Raw genomic sequence first — 19,042 nt, forward strand, 5'->3', positions numbered from 1 at the left:
TGAAAAAGACAGGTGGATAAACATCTTATTGAATAGACTATAAGAATTTGTATTATGACTAGAAAAAAAGCAGCTTAGTAAAGAAAAATGAGTGCTAATCACTGACATGAAGGTCAGTCAGTCCGAAAAATTGGGAAAACTTTGAAAGTGCCACCAAGTGCAGTTGCAAAAACAATCAAGTGCTACAAAGAAACTGTCTCACATGAGGACCTCCCCAGGAAATGAAGACCAAGAGTCACCTCTGCTGCAGAGGATAAGTTCATCCGAGTTATAAGCCTCAGAAATCGCAGGTTAACAGCAGCTCAGATTTGAGACTAGGTCACTGTCGCACAAAGTTCTTTCAGCAGACACATCTACAACAACTGTTAAGAGATGACTGTGTGCAGCCTTCATGGTAAAATAGCTGCTAGGAAACCACTGCTCAGGACAGGCAACAAGCACAAGAGACCTGTTTGGGATAAAGAACATAAGGAATGGACATTAGACCAAATTTGGTCTGATGAGTCCAAATTTGAGATCTTCCAACCACTGTGTCTTTGTGCAAAGCAATAAAAAGGTGTACGAATGGATTCTGCATGCCTGGCTCCCACTGAGAAGCATGGAGGAGGAGGTGTGATGGTGTGGGAGTGCTTTGCTGGTGACACTGTTGGGAATTTATTCAAAATTGAAATTGAACTGAACCAGCATGGTTACCACAGCATATTGCAGTGGCATGCTATTCCATCCGGTTTGTGTTTAGTTAGACCATCATTTATTTTTCAGCAGGACAATGAACCCAAAGACACCTCCAGACTGTGCAAGGGCTATTAGAACAAAAAGGAGAGTGATGGGATGAACTATATCAGAATGAGTTGCACTGCATAGCAGTGTATTAAGGCAATGGGCAATTCCCTATGTCTTTATGCTTTGTGAAAATAATTCTATTACTATGACAAAATGGGCATGAATCACGAGACAAATCTAAAACACTTACAGTAGTGCATGTACAGATCTAAATAAGAGTTAATTTACGGCCATTGATAATGATCACAAAAGATACCATCCACCCATGGTTGAATGTAAGAAATGTAAGTACATATCACACACGATACCATTTTTTTAAATTCATAGGTTAATAGAAGTTAATAAACACTGGGGCACATCACATCTTTTTTTTTTTTACCGAAAAATATGTTAGCAGCTTTGGCTAATACAGGCCAATGCAATGTAGTAGTATAAATACAAATACAATTTTACATTTAACTATGTGGGCCAGTATTTTAGGTGGTAGAAGATAGATTGGAGAATGCTACAGATAGTTAATAATATAAGATTATTCTGCCTATGAGTAAGCATTGCTCTTATGTGTGCTATAAGAGTTTCTTGCTTGGTAAGGGATCTGACTTGTTATTGTTTTCAATGCTTATTCTTCATTATTTTATAGCATTAATTTATAGCACCTATTGTTTTGTACCATTTGAGCAGGTTCACTTCCAATTTTTAATGGAACAATGTACCATTTGTGAACAATTATAACCAGACAGACCTATTTATAACTAGTAAAATACAAAGTCAATAATGCTAATGATTTGGCTGACACATACTAATGAATTTCATAGATTAATCAGACTTGGAGCATAGTGCACATAAGTGTAAGTCATTGCCAGTGACATTTCGCTGGTGGGCAATCCACTTTAACAGCTAAATGCCTATCCTTAAACAGATGGTACTGAATAAATCTATAATAGGCAGACATTGAAACAGCAAATTCCTTGATATTTAACTAAAACAAGATTTTTTAAATAGATTTTTTTGTAATGCAAACGGCTAGAAAATAGAAATTCCAATAATTGTAACTAGAGATGAGCGAACACTAAAATGCTCGGGTACTCGTTATTCGAGACGAACTTTTCCCGATGCTCGAGTGCTCGTCTCGAATAACGAACCCCATTGAAGTCAATGGGAGACTCGAGCATTTTTCAAGGGGACCAAGGCTCTGCACAGGGAAGCTTGGCCAAACACCTGGGAACCTCAGAAAAGGATGGAAACACCACGGAAATGGACAGGAAACAGCAGGGGCAGCATGCATGGATGCCTCTGAGGCTGCATAATCGCACCATTATGCCAAAATTATGGGCAACAGCATGGCCATGACAGAGTGACAGAATGAAGCTAGATAGCATCTAAAACATCCAATAATTGACCCTGACACTATAGGGGACGGCATGCAGAGGCAGCGGCAGCAGGCTAGAGAGTGGCATGGCGACATACCCTAAATGGACTCAGGCTTCAAACCAATGGGTGGCAGAGAGGAACCAAAGGAGGTGAGCAAGAAGCGCTCAAATAATATCGGTACATGATAAAAGTTTGCCAGTATATTTTGTGGATTACACAGCAGGGTGGCGACAAAGTTAACATGGAAGCCATGAAAACAACCCAAAATTCTGCCTGACACAGCTCGTTTGATAAGGGGACCATGTATGGAGGCAGTGAACTAGTAGTAGATTAAAGGTGCTGCAGTTAAAACTATGTTAGTTGGATCTTGGCATGGAGCTGGCGCTCCGCTGCCAGGCGAGCTTTCGCCAATCCAAGCCCCTGTCTCTAGGCTACTCCCCAAACAGCACTTCTAAGAACCTTTTGTATAAGATCAAGTGTAGTAGCGTTCTTATAAGTTTAGGATATGCCGGGTGAGGGGAATGTAAACAGATGCGCAAGAAGCGCTGAAATAATATCCCTAAATGGTAAAAGTTTGCAAGTATATTTTGGGGATTACACAGCAGGGTGGCGACAAAGTTAACAACTTTGATGTGGAATGCCCTGTAATAGCTCTTGGGCGGTGTGCCTTTTATCGCCTAGGCTCAGCAGTTTCAGCACCGCCTGCTGTCGCTTAGCGACGGCACTGCTGCTGTGCCTAGAGCTACCGACTGATGGCGCCATGCCCACGGATGGTAATTCGGAGGAGGAGGAGGTGGAGGAGGGGTGGGAGGAGGTATAGTAGGCCTTTGAGACCTGGACCGAGGTAGGCCCCGCAATTCTCTGCGTCGGCAGTATATGACCAGCCCCAGGGTCAGACTCGGTCCCAGCCTGCACCAAGTTAAGTGTAGTAGCGTTCTTATAAGTTTGGGATATGGCGGGTGAGGGGAATGTAAACAGATGCGCAAGAAGCGCATGATGCGCATGGAGCTGGCATTCCGCTGCCAGGCGAGCTTTCGCCAATCCAAGCCCCTGTCTCTAGGCTACTCCCCAAACAGCACTTCTAAGAACCTTTTGTATAAGATCAAGTGTAGTAGCGTTCTTATAAGTTTAGGATATGCCGGGTGAGGGGAATGTAAACAGATGCGCAAGAAGCGCTGAAATAATATCCCTAAATGGTAAAAGTTTGCCAGTATATTTTGGGGATTACACAGCAGGGTGGTGACAAAGTTAACAACTTTGATGTGGAATCCATGAAAACAACCCAAATTTCTGCCTGACACACCTCGTTTGATAAAGGGACGATGTATGGAGGCAGCTATATGGACGACTTTTGGAGGTAGCAATGGAGACAACGTGTGGAGGCTGCTATGGAGACAATTTAATTTGGATAGTGCCTGTATGTGGCAGTCCAAAAAAGTTTTCAAACCAGAGGAGCAGGTAGGTGGCCCTCCAGAAAAATGGAATAGATTGAGTGCCTGTATGTGGCAGTCCAAAAAAGTTTTCAAACCAGAGGAGCAGGTAGGTGGCCCTCCAGAAAAATGGAATAGATTGAGTGCCTGTATGTGGCACTCACAAAAATTGTTTCAAACAGAGGACCGGGTAGGTGGCCCTCCAGAAAAATTAAATGCATGAAGTACTATAGCAAGAGCCAGTGGGCCCTGTCAAAAAATAGCCATTTTCCTCTGCTTTACTGTACAAAGAGGAGGAGAAGGAGGAAAATGAGGAGGAGGAGGAGGAGTGGATCAATTATTCAGGTTGAGCTTCCTTCACCTGGTGGAGATTGGAAATTCTGAGAAATCCAGCCTTTATTCATTTTAATAAGCGTCAGCCTGTCAGCGCTGTCAGTCGACAGGCGTGTACGCTTATCGGTGATGATGCCACCAGCTGCACTGAAAACCCGCTCGGACAAGACGCTAGCGGCAGGGCAGGCAAGAACCTCCAAGGCGTACAGCGCCAGTTCGTGCCACATGTCCAGCTTTGAAACCCAGTAGTTGTAGGGAGCTGTGTGATCATTTAGGACGATGGTATGGTCAGCTACGTACTCCCTCACCATCTTTCTGTAAAGATCAGCCCTACTCTGCCGAGACTGGGGACAGGTGACAGTGTCTTGCTGGGGTGACATAAAGCTGGCAAAAGCCTTGTAAAGCGTACCCTTGCCAGTGCTGGACAAGCTGCCTGCTCGCCTACTCTCCCTCGCTACTTGTCCCGCAGAACTACGCACTCTGCCGCTAGCGCTGTCAGAAGGGAAATACTGTTTCAGCTTGTGCACCAGGGCCTGCTGGTATTCATGCATTCTCACACTCCTTTCCTCTCCAGGGATGAGAGTGGGAAGATTTTGCTTGTACCGTGGGTCCAGGAGAGTGAACACCCAGTAATCGGTGCTGGAATAAATTCTTTGAACGCGAGGGTCACGGGATAGGCAGCCTAGCATGAAATCTGCCATATGCGCCAGAGTACCAACGCGTAAGAATTCACTCCCCTCACTGGCCTGACTGTCCATTTCCTCCTCCTCCAACTCCTCCAACTCCTCTTCTTCTGCCCATACACGCTGAACAGTGAAGGACTGAACAATGGTCCCCTCTTCTGTCTCGCCAACATTCTCCTCCTCTTCCTCCTCATCCTCCTCCACCTCCACCTCCTCCGATATGCGCTGAGAAACAGACCTCAGGGTGCTTTGGCTATCAACAAGGGAATATTCTTCCCCCGTCTCTTGTGACGAGCGCAAAGCTTCCGACTTCATGCTGACCAGAGAGTTTTTCAACAGGCCAAGCAGCGGGATGGTGAGGCTGATGATGGCGGCATCGCCACTGACCATCTGTGTTGACTCCTCAAAGTTACTCAGCACCTGACAGATATCAGACATCCACGTCCACTCCTCATTGTAGACTTGAGGAAGCTGACTGACCTGACTACCAGTTCTGGTGGAAGTTGACATCTGGCAGTCTACAATCGCTCTGCGCTGCTGGTAAACTCTGGATAACATGGTCAGTGTTGAATTCCACCTCGTGGGCACGTCGCACAACAGTCGGTGAGCGGGCAGTTGGAGGCGGCGCTGCGCTGCCCTGAGAGTGGCAGCATCTGGGCTGGACTTCCTGAAATGCGCACAGATGCGGCGCACCTTCGTGAGCAAATCAGACAGATTGGGGTATGTCTTGAGGAAACGCTGCACTATCAGATTTAACACATGGGCCAGGCATGGCACATGTGTCAGTCTGCCGAGTTGCAGAGCCGCCACCAGGTTACGGCCGTTGTCACACACAACCATTCCTGGCTTGAGGTTCAGCGGTGCCAGCCACAGATCAGTCTGCGCCGTGATGCCCTGTAATAGCTCTTGGGCGGTGTGCCTTTTGTCGCCTAGGCTCAGCAGTTTGAGCACCGCCTGCTGTCGCTTAGCGACGGCACTGCTGCTGTGCCTAGAGCTACCGACTGATGGCGCCGTGCCCACGGATGGTAGTTCGGAGGAGGAGGTGGAGGAGGGGTGGGAGGAGGAGGAGGCATAGTAGGCCTGAAACACCTGGACCGAGGTAGGCCCCGCAATCCTCGGCGTCGGCAGTATATGAGCAGCCCCAGGGTCAGACTCGGTCCCAGCCTCCACCAAGTTAACCCAATGTGCCGTCAGCGATATATAGTGGCCCTGCCCGGCAGCACTCGTCCACGTGTCCGTGGTCAGGTGGACCTTGTCAGAAACGGCGTTGGTCAGGGCACGGATGATGTTGTCTGACACGTGCTGGTGCAGGGCTGGGACGGCACATCGGGAAAAGTAGTGGCGGCTGGGGACCGAATACCGAGGGGCGGCCGCCGCCATGAGGTTGCGAAAGGCCTCGGTCTCTACTAGCCTATAGGGCAGCATCTCCAGGCTAAGCAATCTGGAGATGTGCACATTAAGGGCTTGGGCGTGCGGGTGGGTTGCACTATATTTGCGTTTCCGCTCCAGCGTCTGGGGTATGGAGAGCTGAACGCTGGTGGATGCTGTGGAGGATCGTGGAGGCGACGATGGGGTTTTTGTGCCAGGGTCCTGGGCAGGGGGCTGACTAGCAGCTGACACAGGGGAAGGAGCAGTGGTGTGCACGGCCGGAGGTGAACGGGCTTGTTGCCACTGAGTGGGGTGCTTAGCATTCATATGCCTGCGCATACTGGTGGTAGTTAAGCTAGTAGTGGTGGAACCCCTGCTGAGCCTGGTTTGGCAAATGTTGCACACCACAGTCCGTCGGTCATCCGGTGTTTCCTTAAAGAACCTCCACACTTCTGAAGATCTAGCCCTCGCCGCAAGAGCCCTCACCACGGGAGCTTCACTAGTTGACAGTGGCGCTGATGCACCAGCTCTGGCCCTGCCTCTCCGTCTGGCCCCACCACTGCCTCTTCCAACCTGTTCAGGTCGAGGACTCTCCTCCGTCTCAGAAGCACTGTGTTCACCCGGCCTCTCAACCCAGCTTGGGTCTGTCACCTCATCATCCTCCGATCCCTCAGTCTGCTCCCCCCTCGGACTTCCTGCCCTGACAACAACTTCCCCACTGTCTGACAACCGTGTCTCCTCATCGTCGGACACCTCTTTACACACTTCCACTACGTCAAGAAGGTCATCATCACCCACAGACTGTGACTGGTGGAAAACCTGGGCATCGGAAAATTGCTCAGCAGCAACCGGACAAGTGGTTTGTGACTGTGGGAAGGGTCCAGAAAACAGTTCCTCAGAGTATGCCGGTTCAAATGCCAAACTTTCCTGGGAGGGGGCAGACTGGGGGGGAGGAGGCTGAGGTGCAGGAGCTGGAGGAGTGGCGATTTCGGTGACATGGGTGGACTGCGTGGAAGACTGACTGGTGGTGGACAAATTGCTCGAAGCATTGTCAGCAATCCACGACATCACCTGTTCGCACTGTTCTGGCCTCAACAGTGCTCTACCACGAGTCCCAGTAACTTCAGACATGAACCTAGGGAGTGTAGCTCTGCGGCGTTCCCCTGCTCCCTCATCAGCAGGTGGTGTCTCACCCCGCCCAGGACCACGGCCTCTGACCCCTGCAGTAGTTGGACGCCCACGTCCCCGCCCTCGTCCTCTACCCCTAGCCCTCGGGTTAAACATTTTTAAAATGAGAGTTATAACTTTATTTTTTTTTTTACTTTTTTTTGTTTTTTTTTGTGTTTTTTTTTTTTTTTTTGTGTTTTTTGTTTTTTTTTGAGTTTTTAAAACCAAACAATGCTATCCTATTGCTATGGCTATTTTCTAGCCAAGTATCAAAGGAAGCACAGTACTATGCCAGATGAGATGACACTGAGTTATTGCCTAATAGAAATCCAACCCCTACTGAATTTTGCCACTTCGGCCTTTGCTATGGATATGTGCGCCACTAAGCGCAGAACACAGCGGTCGCAAGTCCCACTACAAATTGCTCAGAATTGGCAAGTACATGCACTGCAGAAACTACAGCCACCAGCAGATCAACCAGAAATCAAATATATAGAACGCTACTGTAGGCTTCAAGATCAAGAAGCTGTTTGTATTCTCCTATGGCTATTTTCTAGCCAAGTATCAAAGGAAGCACAGTACTATGCCGGATGAGATGACACTGAGTTATTGCCTAATAGAAATCCAACCCCTACTGAATTTTGCCACTTCAGCCTTTGCTATGGATATGTGCGCCACTAAGCGCAGAACACAGCGGTCGCAAGTCCCACTACAAATTGCTCAGAATTGGCAAGTACATGCACTGCAGAAACTACAGCCACCAGCAGATCAACCAGAAATCAAATATATAGAACGCTACTGTAGGCTTCAAGATCAAGAAGCTGTTTGTATTCTCCTATGGCTATTTTCTAGCCAAGTATCAAAGGAAGCACAGTACTATGCCGGATGAGATGACACTGAGTTATTGCCTAATAGAAATCCAACCCCTACTGAATTTTGCCACTTCAGCCTTTGCTATGGATATGTGCGCCACTAAGCGCAGAACACAGCGGTCGCAAGTCTCACTACAAATTGCTCAGAATTGGCAAGTACATGCACTGCAGAAACTACAGCCACCAGCAGATCAACCAGAAATCAAATATATAGAACGCTACTGTAGGCTTCAAGAAGCTGTTTGTATTCTCCTATGGCTATTTTCTAGCCAAGTATCAAAGGAAGCACAGTACTATGCCAGATGAGATGACACTGAGTTATTGCCTAATAGAAATCCAACCCCTACTGAATTTTGCCACTTCAGCCTTTGCTATGGATATGTGCGCCACTAAGCGCAGAACACAGCGGTCGCAAGTCTCACTACAAATTGCTCAGAATTGGCAAGTACATGCACTGCAGAAACTACAGCCACCAGCAGATCAACCAGAAATCAAATATATAGAACGCTACTGTAGGCTTCAAGAAGCTGTTTGTATTCTCCTATGGCTATTTTCTAGCCAAGTATCAAAGGAAGCACAGTACTATGCCAGATGAGATGACACTGAGTTATTGCCTAATAGAAATCCAACCCCTACTGAATTTTGCCACTTCAGCCTTTGCTATGGATATGTGCGCCACTAAGCGCAGAACACAGCGGTCGCAAGTCTCACTACAAATTGCTCAGAATTGGCAAGTACATGCACTGCAGAAACTACAGCCACCAGCAGATCAACCAGAAATCAAATATATAGAACGCTACTGTAGGCTTCAAGAAGCTGTTTGTATTCTCCTATGGCTATTTTCTAGCCAAGTATCAAAGGAAGCACAGTACTATGCCAGATGAGATGACACTGAGTTATTGCCTAATAGAAATCCAACCCCTACTGAATTTTGCCACTTCAGCCTTTGCTATGGATATGTGCGCCACTAAGCGCAGAACACAGCGGTCGCAAGTCTCACTACAAATTGCTCAGAATTGGCAAGTACATGCACTGCAGAAACTACAGCCACCAGCAGATCAACCAGAAATCAAATATATAGAACGCTACTGTAGGCTTCAAGAAGCTGTTTGTATTCTCCTATGGCTATTTTCTAGCCAAGTATCAAAGGAAGCACAGTACTATGCCAGATGAGATGACACTGAGTTATTGCCTAATAGAAATCCAACCCCTACTGAATTTTGCCACTTCAGCCTTTGCTATGGATATGTGCGCCACTAAGCGCAGAACACAGCGGTCGCAAGTCTCACTACAAATTGCTCAGAATTGGCAAGTACATGCACTGCAGAAACTACAGCCACCAGCAGATCAACCAGAAATCAAATATATAGAACGCTACTGTAGGCTTCAAGAAGCTGTTTGTATTCTCCTATGGCTATTTTCTAGCCAAGTATCAAAGGAAGCACAGTACTATGCCAGATGAGATGACACTGAGTTATTGCCTAATAGAAATCCAACCCCTACTGAATTTTCCCACTTCGGTCTTTGCTATGGATATGTGTGCCACTAAGAGCTAAACACAACGGTAGCAAGTCCCCCTGCTAATTCCTCACAAAATGGTAAAATATGCAAATTAAAATAAAAAAAGTAGAACGTTATTGTAGCCCTAAGAAGGGCTGTTGGGTTCTTTGAGAATCACTCCTGTCTAACAGTAAGCTAATAGAACACCCTAACGCTTTCCCTGAGCAGCAGCAGCTCTCTCCCTAGCGGCATCCAGAGACAGAATGATCCGAGCAGCGCGGCCAGCGGCTAGTCTATCCCAGGGTCACCTGATCTGGCCAGCCAACCACTGCTATCGACGTGTAAGGGTACCACGTCATGCTGGGTGGAGTGCAGAGTCTCCTGGCTTGTGATTGGCTCTGTTTCTGGCCGCCAAAAAGCAAAACGGCGGGAGCTGCCATTTTCTCGAGCGGGCGAAGTATTCGTCCGAGTAACGAGCAGTTTCGAGTACCCTAATGCTCGACCGAGCATCAAGCTCGGACGAGCATGTTCGCTCATCTCTAATTGTAACCCTTCACCCATAGACAGACAGAGCAAGGACACGAAGCCTATGTCAGAGCAGCGCTGTATAGAAGAGGACCTGCCAGGGGAAGGGGGCCGTCAGAAGGTGAGTACAGTGAGGCCTGACAGCCCCCTGTAGTATATGGCCTGCAGCCCCCTGTAGAATATGGCCTGCCAACCCCCTGTAGTATATACCCTGCCAGCCCCCTGTAGTATATATCCAGCCAGCCCACTGTTGAATATAGCCTGCCAGCCCCCTGTAGTATATAGCCTGCCTGCCCCCTCTAGTATATAGCCTACCAGCCCCTTGCAGTACATATCCAGCTTTCAAAAAAGCTAAACGGCATGTGGAGTGGAAATCAAGCACTGGACATCACCCTGAATACACAACTTTGAAGCATAATTGGGGAATGCTTTTCTTTAGCAGATACTGGGAAGAAATACAGGTCAATTCTGCGGGTAACATGTAAGAGGCTGAAAAACAATGGGGAGTAGGTTTCAGGATGACAACAACCCTAAACATACAACAAAAGCTATGGTGGAAGCATATAATTGTGATAAATCTGCACACATGATCGTAGTTTAAATCTATACATATCATTTTAGTTTACACTTCAAAATGACTTGATACTTCTTATATATTTTACATAGAAATAGATGACTTTAGAATTCTTTCTTTTCTTAATTAATTGTATTTATTTCATCAACATAAAAATAAAGAGGTTATTATGGGCTGTATGCCTATCCCCAGAATTGATTACTTGAATATGTTATGTCTCTGTTTTTTTGATTCTTTTATCTTGCTCTATCATATAAAATATCAATAAATTACATTTAATCTTGTTGCAGGAAAATTTACTAAAGAGGAAAATATTAAGGGTTATTAATACTTTTCTAACCCGCAATATTTATTTATATATTTTCTGGGGGGCAGTCTTATCAGTAGCTGGCTGCTATATGGGTATGTGTAGTCATAAAAAGTAAAATCAAACTTTAAAGGCTTTCCCTTTCAGTAATACATTAATAACTTAATAAGGTTTTACCTTGTTTCAGCAAGATGAAATTTTCTCTGACAGTCAATGATAACAGGTGATAATTTGCCTGGAAAATCCATATTCTCCTTCACATCCCATAAATGTGAACTTCCCCTCATGCCGAATAAATATACACCTTCTGTGACTTTCGCCCTAAAATACAGGAATACACACATATTCAAGGGAATGGAGGCAAAGGCGTAGGACCCAACAAGAAGCATACAAATACATGATAAACTTAAAGATCTCTGTTTATACCTCCACTTGTTAGTATCTTGGAGTCCTCAACTCCAGACTTGTGACTAATGAGTGGAGTGATCTGCTACTTATCCTATGTGCAAAATTTCAGTTAAATTAAGTACTTTTTCAAGAAAACATAGTACATGTGTTAAAAAGGATATTTTTGCTCTTCCACCAGGATGAAGGATGACCATTAGGCTCATTTGCATAATTTGAAACCCTTTTTTTAAAAAAACAAGGGCATAAGAAGTTTAAAGAAGAGCAAATTGTGACACAGGGGGCACACATTTGCATGTCAGTGTGCTTGGTTTACAATCATTGATCTTGGTCGTATATGTCCTTTAAAACTAACCAAACACTGACCATGTGAAAGTGGTATTACAAGGTTTAGTGAGCAGCTTCAGGCCAGGAGGCGGGCTAATGGATCAGCATCACTCATAAATAGATGCTGCTAGTGGACTACAGTAATATACAATGCAATCCTTTTTATTTTTTTCTTCTAGGTTCTGTAAAAGTGTGTCATACCCTGCTCCATTGCCAAACTGCAGTAGAACAGAAATACTTGCAACTTCATTTGTTTTTTGGGCTTTGATGAGTAGCAGAACTCCCTGTTATTTCCACATAGTAAGTCAAAGGTGTACTAGTGAAATAAAAATTCTGAATGTGTATGTTTGTTACTTTTTAGTCTCGGTCTGTTGGTAGCAGTACAACACTAGAAGATTATGTTGCTTTTCAGGTTGGAAGAGAAAGAACATTCCAAGTCCTGAGAGAAATTGTATAACTAATCAGGAAAAGGAAATGATTTGAACTACTCCCAATAGAACCTGAAGTAAAAAAAGTTTTTGAAAATACAACACATGGCAAAGACAAGAAGATTTTTGAGGGTTTGTTTGATGAGACCAATGTTTTTTTTAAAAAAAGGGGGGTAATACATTGCAATCACTTTAACCAAAAGGATGATTAAAAAAAAACAAGTTAAATTAAAGCTTGGTACTTTCTATCGAATAATTGTGTAAATACATCAGTAACGTCATCTATAGCCTCCAATATCAATTGTAAAAATAAATAAATTGGAATAAAAATAAATTAGAGCTTACATAGATGTCTATATCTAACGATCATTAAATTTATTATGGTAAATTAATCGTCAGGTTTTGCCCTGAATTTGCCCTGGGTTTTTGGCGCACGCGATCGGATTGTGGCGCATCAGCGCCGGCTTGCATGCGACACAAATCGGGGGCGTGGATGTCGGACAAGCCGACTGATTTGGACAAACCGCAGAATTGAAAAACCAAATTGTGTCACAAGATCGGCACTCACATGCACCAGGAAGAAGAAGGTGAACTCAAGCGGACCTCAGCGGGGGAAGCGACATATGCAGGAAATTGGACACATGATCTTAGTGAATGGTGGCAGATCCAAATCCTCGGACATTCCAGATCGGCGGTATCAATGGGACAGTCAAGTAAATGTGCCTCATATACTTACCTCCCTTGGCACTGCTGATGTCCCTTCCTGCCATCTGTCCCTGCTGTGCTCCTGTTTGTTTACAGCGGCAACACAGTTGGCTTGGCAAATCCACCCGTCCTATATCCCTGGCTGTAGTTTGTTGGAGCAAAGCTATCATGCCCTGTAAACAAACAGGAACACAGCAGGGACGCTTGGCGGTGCGGGACACCAGCAGTGCCAGGGGAGTTAAGTATAGGTCTATTTTTTACAGCCCTCCAGGAAAGTCAGACAACCCTTTTAATGTACTGTATTATTGTGGTTACATTAGTTTTATGTCTTCCAATTCCACTCTACTTTTCAATTCAGACAACTTACTCCAGATCTATTGCGTGAAAGCAGATGACATTGACAGATTTATACTTTTCAAGATATAACAAATTTGAAATTAACATCTCGTGATCGCAGTTATCAAGGTGTGTCAGCCACTATTATAAATCTGATGTGCAAAAGATCACCTAAAAAACATTTAAAAGTTACATAAGATAGTTTTAAAAAACTGGATTAATGGGGTACACTATAAAAATTAAATATGAAAATTCAAAAAGAAATCTGCCAATTAAAAAAATGAACAGCACATCTATTCATACCAGTTCACTAGTTTAACAGTGTACCAGGTTAATGAAACTTAGAACTGTTTCTGGTGATCCTTTTATATTATTTCCACATCCATGAAAATTTTTATTTGATGTAAGGTGTGTCCACATGTTCAGTTTTTCAGATGCAGTTTTTCATGCCCAAACCAGGAGCAGAGTAAAAATAGAGGAGCAGCAGTTCTTAATGATAAGTTCTCACCCATTATGATCAACACCGATTTTTGGCTTTTAAAATTAAAACTGCATCTGAAAAACTGAAAGTGTGGCTGCACCCTAAACAACATTATAAATTATAGTTCAGCCACCAGGAGGGACCATGGAGGTGAGTAAATGTTTATTTTTTTAAGCAGCTCCCTCCAGGCCATATATCATTTTTTTAATTTTCACCACACCTGTTTCCTGTTGACTTTGTTGTGTATTGCAGACGGTTAAGCTGCTGTGATGTACAGATGCCTCCTATACCCACATTCATTCTCTATTGGTCTGGAGGAAACCAGTTCAATCACCTTCTTGACCGTGACTCTGATATTTCATAAGAGGTTTGTCTGGCCTATTTCTCGTGCTTGCTATAAGTCTTCTTTGGAGCCTGCTACCATTTTCTAAAGTGCTGATGATTTCATGCATTATAAACCAAACATACCTTGAGAATGCTGTAGCTACACTGATGCAAAAATATAAAATATATGAGTGGTTTTGCTGAAAAAAAACACTTTTAAAATTCAGGATAATGAGTCTGCCTCACTCCTTTGCCTGGCTCAGTGCTTCTCCTCTTACACTGCTAATGTAATCACAGACAGGTAGAAGAAATTATTCGCTGCACCATCCCCCAGCGGCCGAGTATGAGTGATCCAGCTCAGGTTGATTAGTCCTGTCTGGTCAGTGCAGATAGCTTGTGTAATGTAATTATGTACTGCATGAAACATGATACAGCTTTCCCAAGGTCCTGAATTTCATAATTGTTTTTTCAGCAAAACCACTCAACTCAGGGATTAACCCCCTGTGTGATGGCTTACTTTCTGCATAACAAATTACACTTCAAAATGGTGGTATTTAATATTCCATGCTGTGTACTGGGAAGCGGCAAAAAAATTCCAAAGGTAGTGAAATTGGTAAAAAAAACACATTTGTGCCGTATGGGCTTGTGGGCTTAGATTTTACTCATTTCCCTGTATGCCCCAAATGACAGGTCTACTTTATTCCTTGGGTCGGTTAGATTACGGGGACACCATATTTGTATAGGTTTTATAATGTTTTCATACATTTAGAAACTTAGAACAAAAAAATATTTTGAATATTTTGAATTTTTCATTTTTTTTTAAATGGCAAAAATTACTTTGGGCACCATTTTCCGTTACGGGGTTAAACAAAGTGAAAAAACGTTATCGTATTTTTATAGATCGGGCATTTTTAGACGTGGTGATACCTAATGTGTTTATGATTTTTACTGTTTATTTACATTTCTATCAGTTCTAGGGAAAGGGCGTGATTTGAGTTTTTAGGTTTTTTTATTATAGATTTTTTTTAACTTTTTTATTTTTAATATTTTTTAGATTCCCTAGGGTACTTTAACCCTAGTTTGTCTGTACGATACTATCATATACTGCCCTAATACTGTATGGCAGTATATGTGGATTTTACTGCCCATTCTTTACAATGTGCTGATTGTGCACATTGTAATGAATGGGTTAACCCAAAGTAGCCTCGCGTCTTCGGAAGACCCGAGGCTACCATGGCAACAGATCGCCACTCCCCGATGACGTCACGGGTAGCGACGATCCTCGGAAAGATAGTGGCGCATGGGCATAAAGCCGCGGCAAAGCGATCGTCGGAAAGCAATATGCAGCAAAGACTTACCGGCTACGGAGAGGGCTCAGCCCGTGAGCCCTCTCCATGCTCCCGCACCCGGCATGTGACATAATACTACATCACATAATGCGTGAAATCAAATGGTAGATTTCCTTTAACCTATTGCCTGTCTTCTGACTATCTTGATTCTGTACTCCATTGCCCTCTTGGTTTTCACTCATATCTGTTAATTTGTGTTTGTTTTATCCTGTTTTTGGCTCCAGGTTTTTACAGGAAGGGAATGTTGACTAGCTGTGACATACTTCTTAAGGTAGGATGGACAATTCTGTAGGGACAGCTGGGGGGCTCACTGTACATGTTTGTACCTTGCCATTTGTATGCTCCCTTAAAGTAGCAATACAGGAGGTTATTTTTCACTATACTGAAATAAACCTTCATGCTCAGCTAAATAAAGCATGACTGTCAGTTAAATGTGGTAATGTATATTAATTTCCTGCTATCTAATAATAAAACACTTTATCTCTGATATCATAAAATAATTATTTATAGTTAATGATTTCACCAACTTTTATTAATAGAATAATGGAAATACTACAAAATCTAGTTCCTTGCAATTAGGTTTTGTCTAATAAAAATTAAAAAAGTTCAATAGCATATTTGCACAAAAAATAATGACTTCCTGAGCTTTAAAACCTTCAAATATTATATTTCTATAACTCTTAATTTAATGATCATTTTAGGAGTGATATTTAACTATTATTTTGTCACTTATGATTCTTAAAAGACTTAATTCTGCAGATGTAAAATGTATAATGAGAAACTTCTTAAGCTGAAATAGAATAATATTCTACTATATATAAATAGACATTTTGTGCAGGCATATGCTTGTGCAATTTCCAGTCTATGGAAATATTGTCAGAATACAGACTACAGTATAGCAGTATATGGGGATTTAACTCCTCATGCATTACAATGTGCTGATAGCACATTGTAATGCATGGGTTAACCCGAAGTATCCTCGGTTACTATGGTGATGGATCACCGCTCCCCGATGACGTCACAGGGAGCGACGATCCTCGGAAAGATGGCGGGGCCCATGCACATAAGTTGTTCAATCTAGCCACAGCTCCCAGTTCTTATGCTGTTGCTTTTTCTCCAATATACGGCATATACATAAGCAGATCCTTCTGATAAAAATATGTCTTTGTTCAGACTATTGTCACCACGATATGGTGAGAATATTTCTGGAAGGAATATGCAGGCACATGGTGTAGTATGTTCATAAATGTTTAAAATTTATTGCACTCATCATACTCACAAAAATACTTAAAAAATGCGCATATCTCAAACAGTTGCAGGACCCTAGCTCACATGCATCCCCGACCCAGGGTGTCGGCGTCCAGGCTTCTTCCGGGGCATTGCAGGAATCAATTCTGAGCTTTGAGGTACGCATGTAAATACGGGAACGTCAAATCAGCCACAGGCGCTATTCATAACAACCTCTATGTTTTTAAGCATTCTGGATTATAAAAGCTACTTTGGACAAAAGTTGCAAAACTAGTCCAAAAGATGAGAGAAACTTGAGGGACAAGAAAGAATAAATAATAATTACTGTACACAGCTCTCAAAATAGTAACATTACAACGTTTAGCTTGTCTAACAGAAATTACACCCTTAAGCAAGCGTACAGCGCAATTACATAGTTAGCACATTTGAAATATATTTTTCAGTTTTTATTTTTTCAAGGAAGCGGAGTCTGACAAACCCGGGTCAAAACCAAGATGGCGGCAAAGGTACAGAATCGTATAACAAATAGAAAGGTCATTAAGTGTAGCAGAGGTCAAATAACACAGAATAGCAAACAAAATAGCAATAGCGCTAGAGGACACAGGAGACTGAATCACCAGCAAGGTCTGATGGGTGTAGGCAGGTATATAAGGCAGTTCCTGGACACCTCTCCAGCAGAAGCTGTACATCAGGCAAAGAGCAGGGTGTGGCTCAATCAATCCAAGCATACAACCCTAAGCCACAGATCACAAACAATAAACAAACAAATTTACACCACCTACTCTGCCAACTGCAGATGGAGAGACATTTCGGCAAGGACGTTACACTGCCACTGATTTTAGATTCAGTGTAAAAACCTTTATTTAGTTACTAAGATTTTTACGGAAGACACTTTTCACATTCTCAACATTCTCAACAATGTCTGTTTCTTTTTGAAGATGTGTTAAATAATTCAATCTAACAGACTTGATTGTACAAGGGGGCTGCAAATAGATAGTATGGAAAGACCACTTGAGTTCTAATTAACATGTTCCAATTATAATCTACTGTAATAATGAAAACGAGGAAAAAGATTTACTCTACTGTCAATACTGTTTTCAATTGTGGCTGGTAAAACCACAACATGCTTTAAATGACACGTGACTTTAAATGTATTGACTTATATAGATCATATAGATTGTGAGCCCTCACATGCAGGGTTCTCCTCCCACTTGTCTCCCAATCACTGTAGTTTTGTTTTTGTTTTGTTTGTTTGTTTTGTTTGTTTTTGTACTTGCATTTGTTCTTGTCTTAATGTAATGTATGTGAACCCCTTACTGATTGTACAGCATTATGGAATTAATAAATAAATAATAATTGACTTGTTTGAGTGAAACTCTCAAGATTATTTGCAGACCCACATCTACTGTTGTAGTTTTTAAATTCGTTTTGATCCAACTAAATATATTATTGCTCGTGAGTGGTCAGTTTTTAAATTCGTGTATGACATTGTAAGTTGTTCTAGTGTTATTTATGGTCTTAATCTTTTTTAATAGGAGATAAAGACCAAAAGTAATCATTTAAGTGCAGAAAATACTTTTGTAGCTGAAGGAGTCTCAGCTCTCTGGAACATGTGGGCAGCTTTATAAAGCTCTCTGAAAGTCAGAATGTTTCTAGTTCCCCATGACAACCAATCACAGTTCCGCTTTAATATATTCATGAGCACTGGTAAAATAAAAGCTGAGTTGTGATTCGTTGCCACGGGCAACTAGAAATATTCTGACTTTCAGACAGCTTGCTAAATCTGCCCCCATGGAGTTGGGAAGAAGGTTAACATCTAACAGCATATTAGAAGGCTCCATGTGCCAGTTATCATCTTGGTTAATACAATTTATTAGCCTTCATATGAAAGTAAGACAATGAATGATGAAAAAGCAGACAACGATATAAACTTAAAGGTAATTAATTTTATTGATGTTTAATAATGATTTTTATTTTGTTTGTATAGGTTCCAACAAGCAGAGGATCATTTCAGATTTCTTCTACAATGACTTGCATTTATTTAATCAATTGGTAAAAGAAAGTTCTTATTCGCATCTGGGCATTGACCTTTAATTTAATTAATCTGCCATATAAATACATTTAATCAATTGGATGTTATTAAAAAAAATGTACTGGCATGAAGATAATTTCCCATAAATGCAGCCATGTTGTTGTCCTTGGATATGACCACTGCTGCTAGAGTGATTGCATACAGAAACAAATTGTTCATGTATATGGGAAAGTACTGCCTGTCCAACAGTAGTCCTATAGTAGTGAAGTTTGAATCAAGGTAGTCAGACAGGGCTCAACAGCGCATGCCTGGCAACTGTTGCCAGGGTGGGTCGGTGGTGATATCCAAGTACAACTATCTTGTTTCTAATGGACAATATGGCCACATTTTTACAATTGCATTTTTAAAATAACATACTATTAAAGAAATGTACATATATATGGAAGATAAATTGAATGAAATTTAACTCTTTAGGTTAGGAAGAGAGCAGGCAC

General features: G+C 42.6%; 1 protein-coding gene across 1 annotated transcript in view; it reads right to left on the reverse strand.

The window, feature by feature from the left end:
* LOC140123961 (transmembrane protein 132D-like) overlaps window positions 1–19,042 on the reverse strand; it is a 470,866-nt gene that overhangs the window by 238,316 nt on the left and 213,508 nt on the right. Inside the window, exon 3 of the mRNA XM_072144372.1 lies at window positions 11,091–11,234. Within this exon, the coding sequence (XP_072000473.1) occupies window positions 11,091–11,234 (144 nt within the window). The remainder of the gene's footprint in view (window positions 1–11,090; window positions 11,235–19,042) is intronic.

Source organism: Engystomops pustulosus, chromosome 1 (genome assembly GCF_040894005.1).
Source record: "Engystomops pustulosus chromosome 1, aEngPut4.maternal, whole genome shotgun sequence".
Lineage (NCBI taxonomy): Eukaryota > Metazoa > Chordata > Amphibia > Anura > Leptodactylidae > Engystomops > Engystomops pustulosus.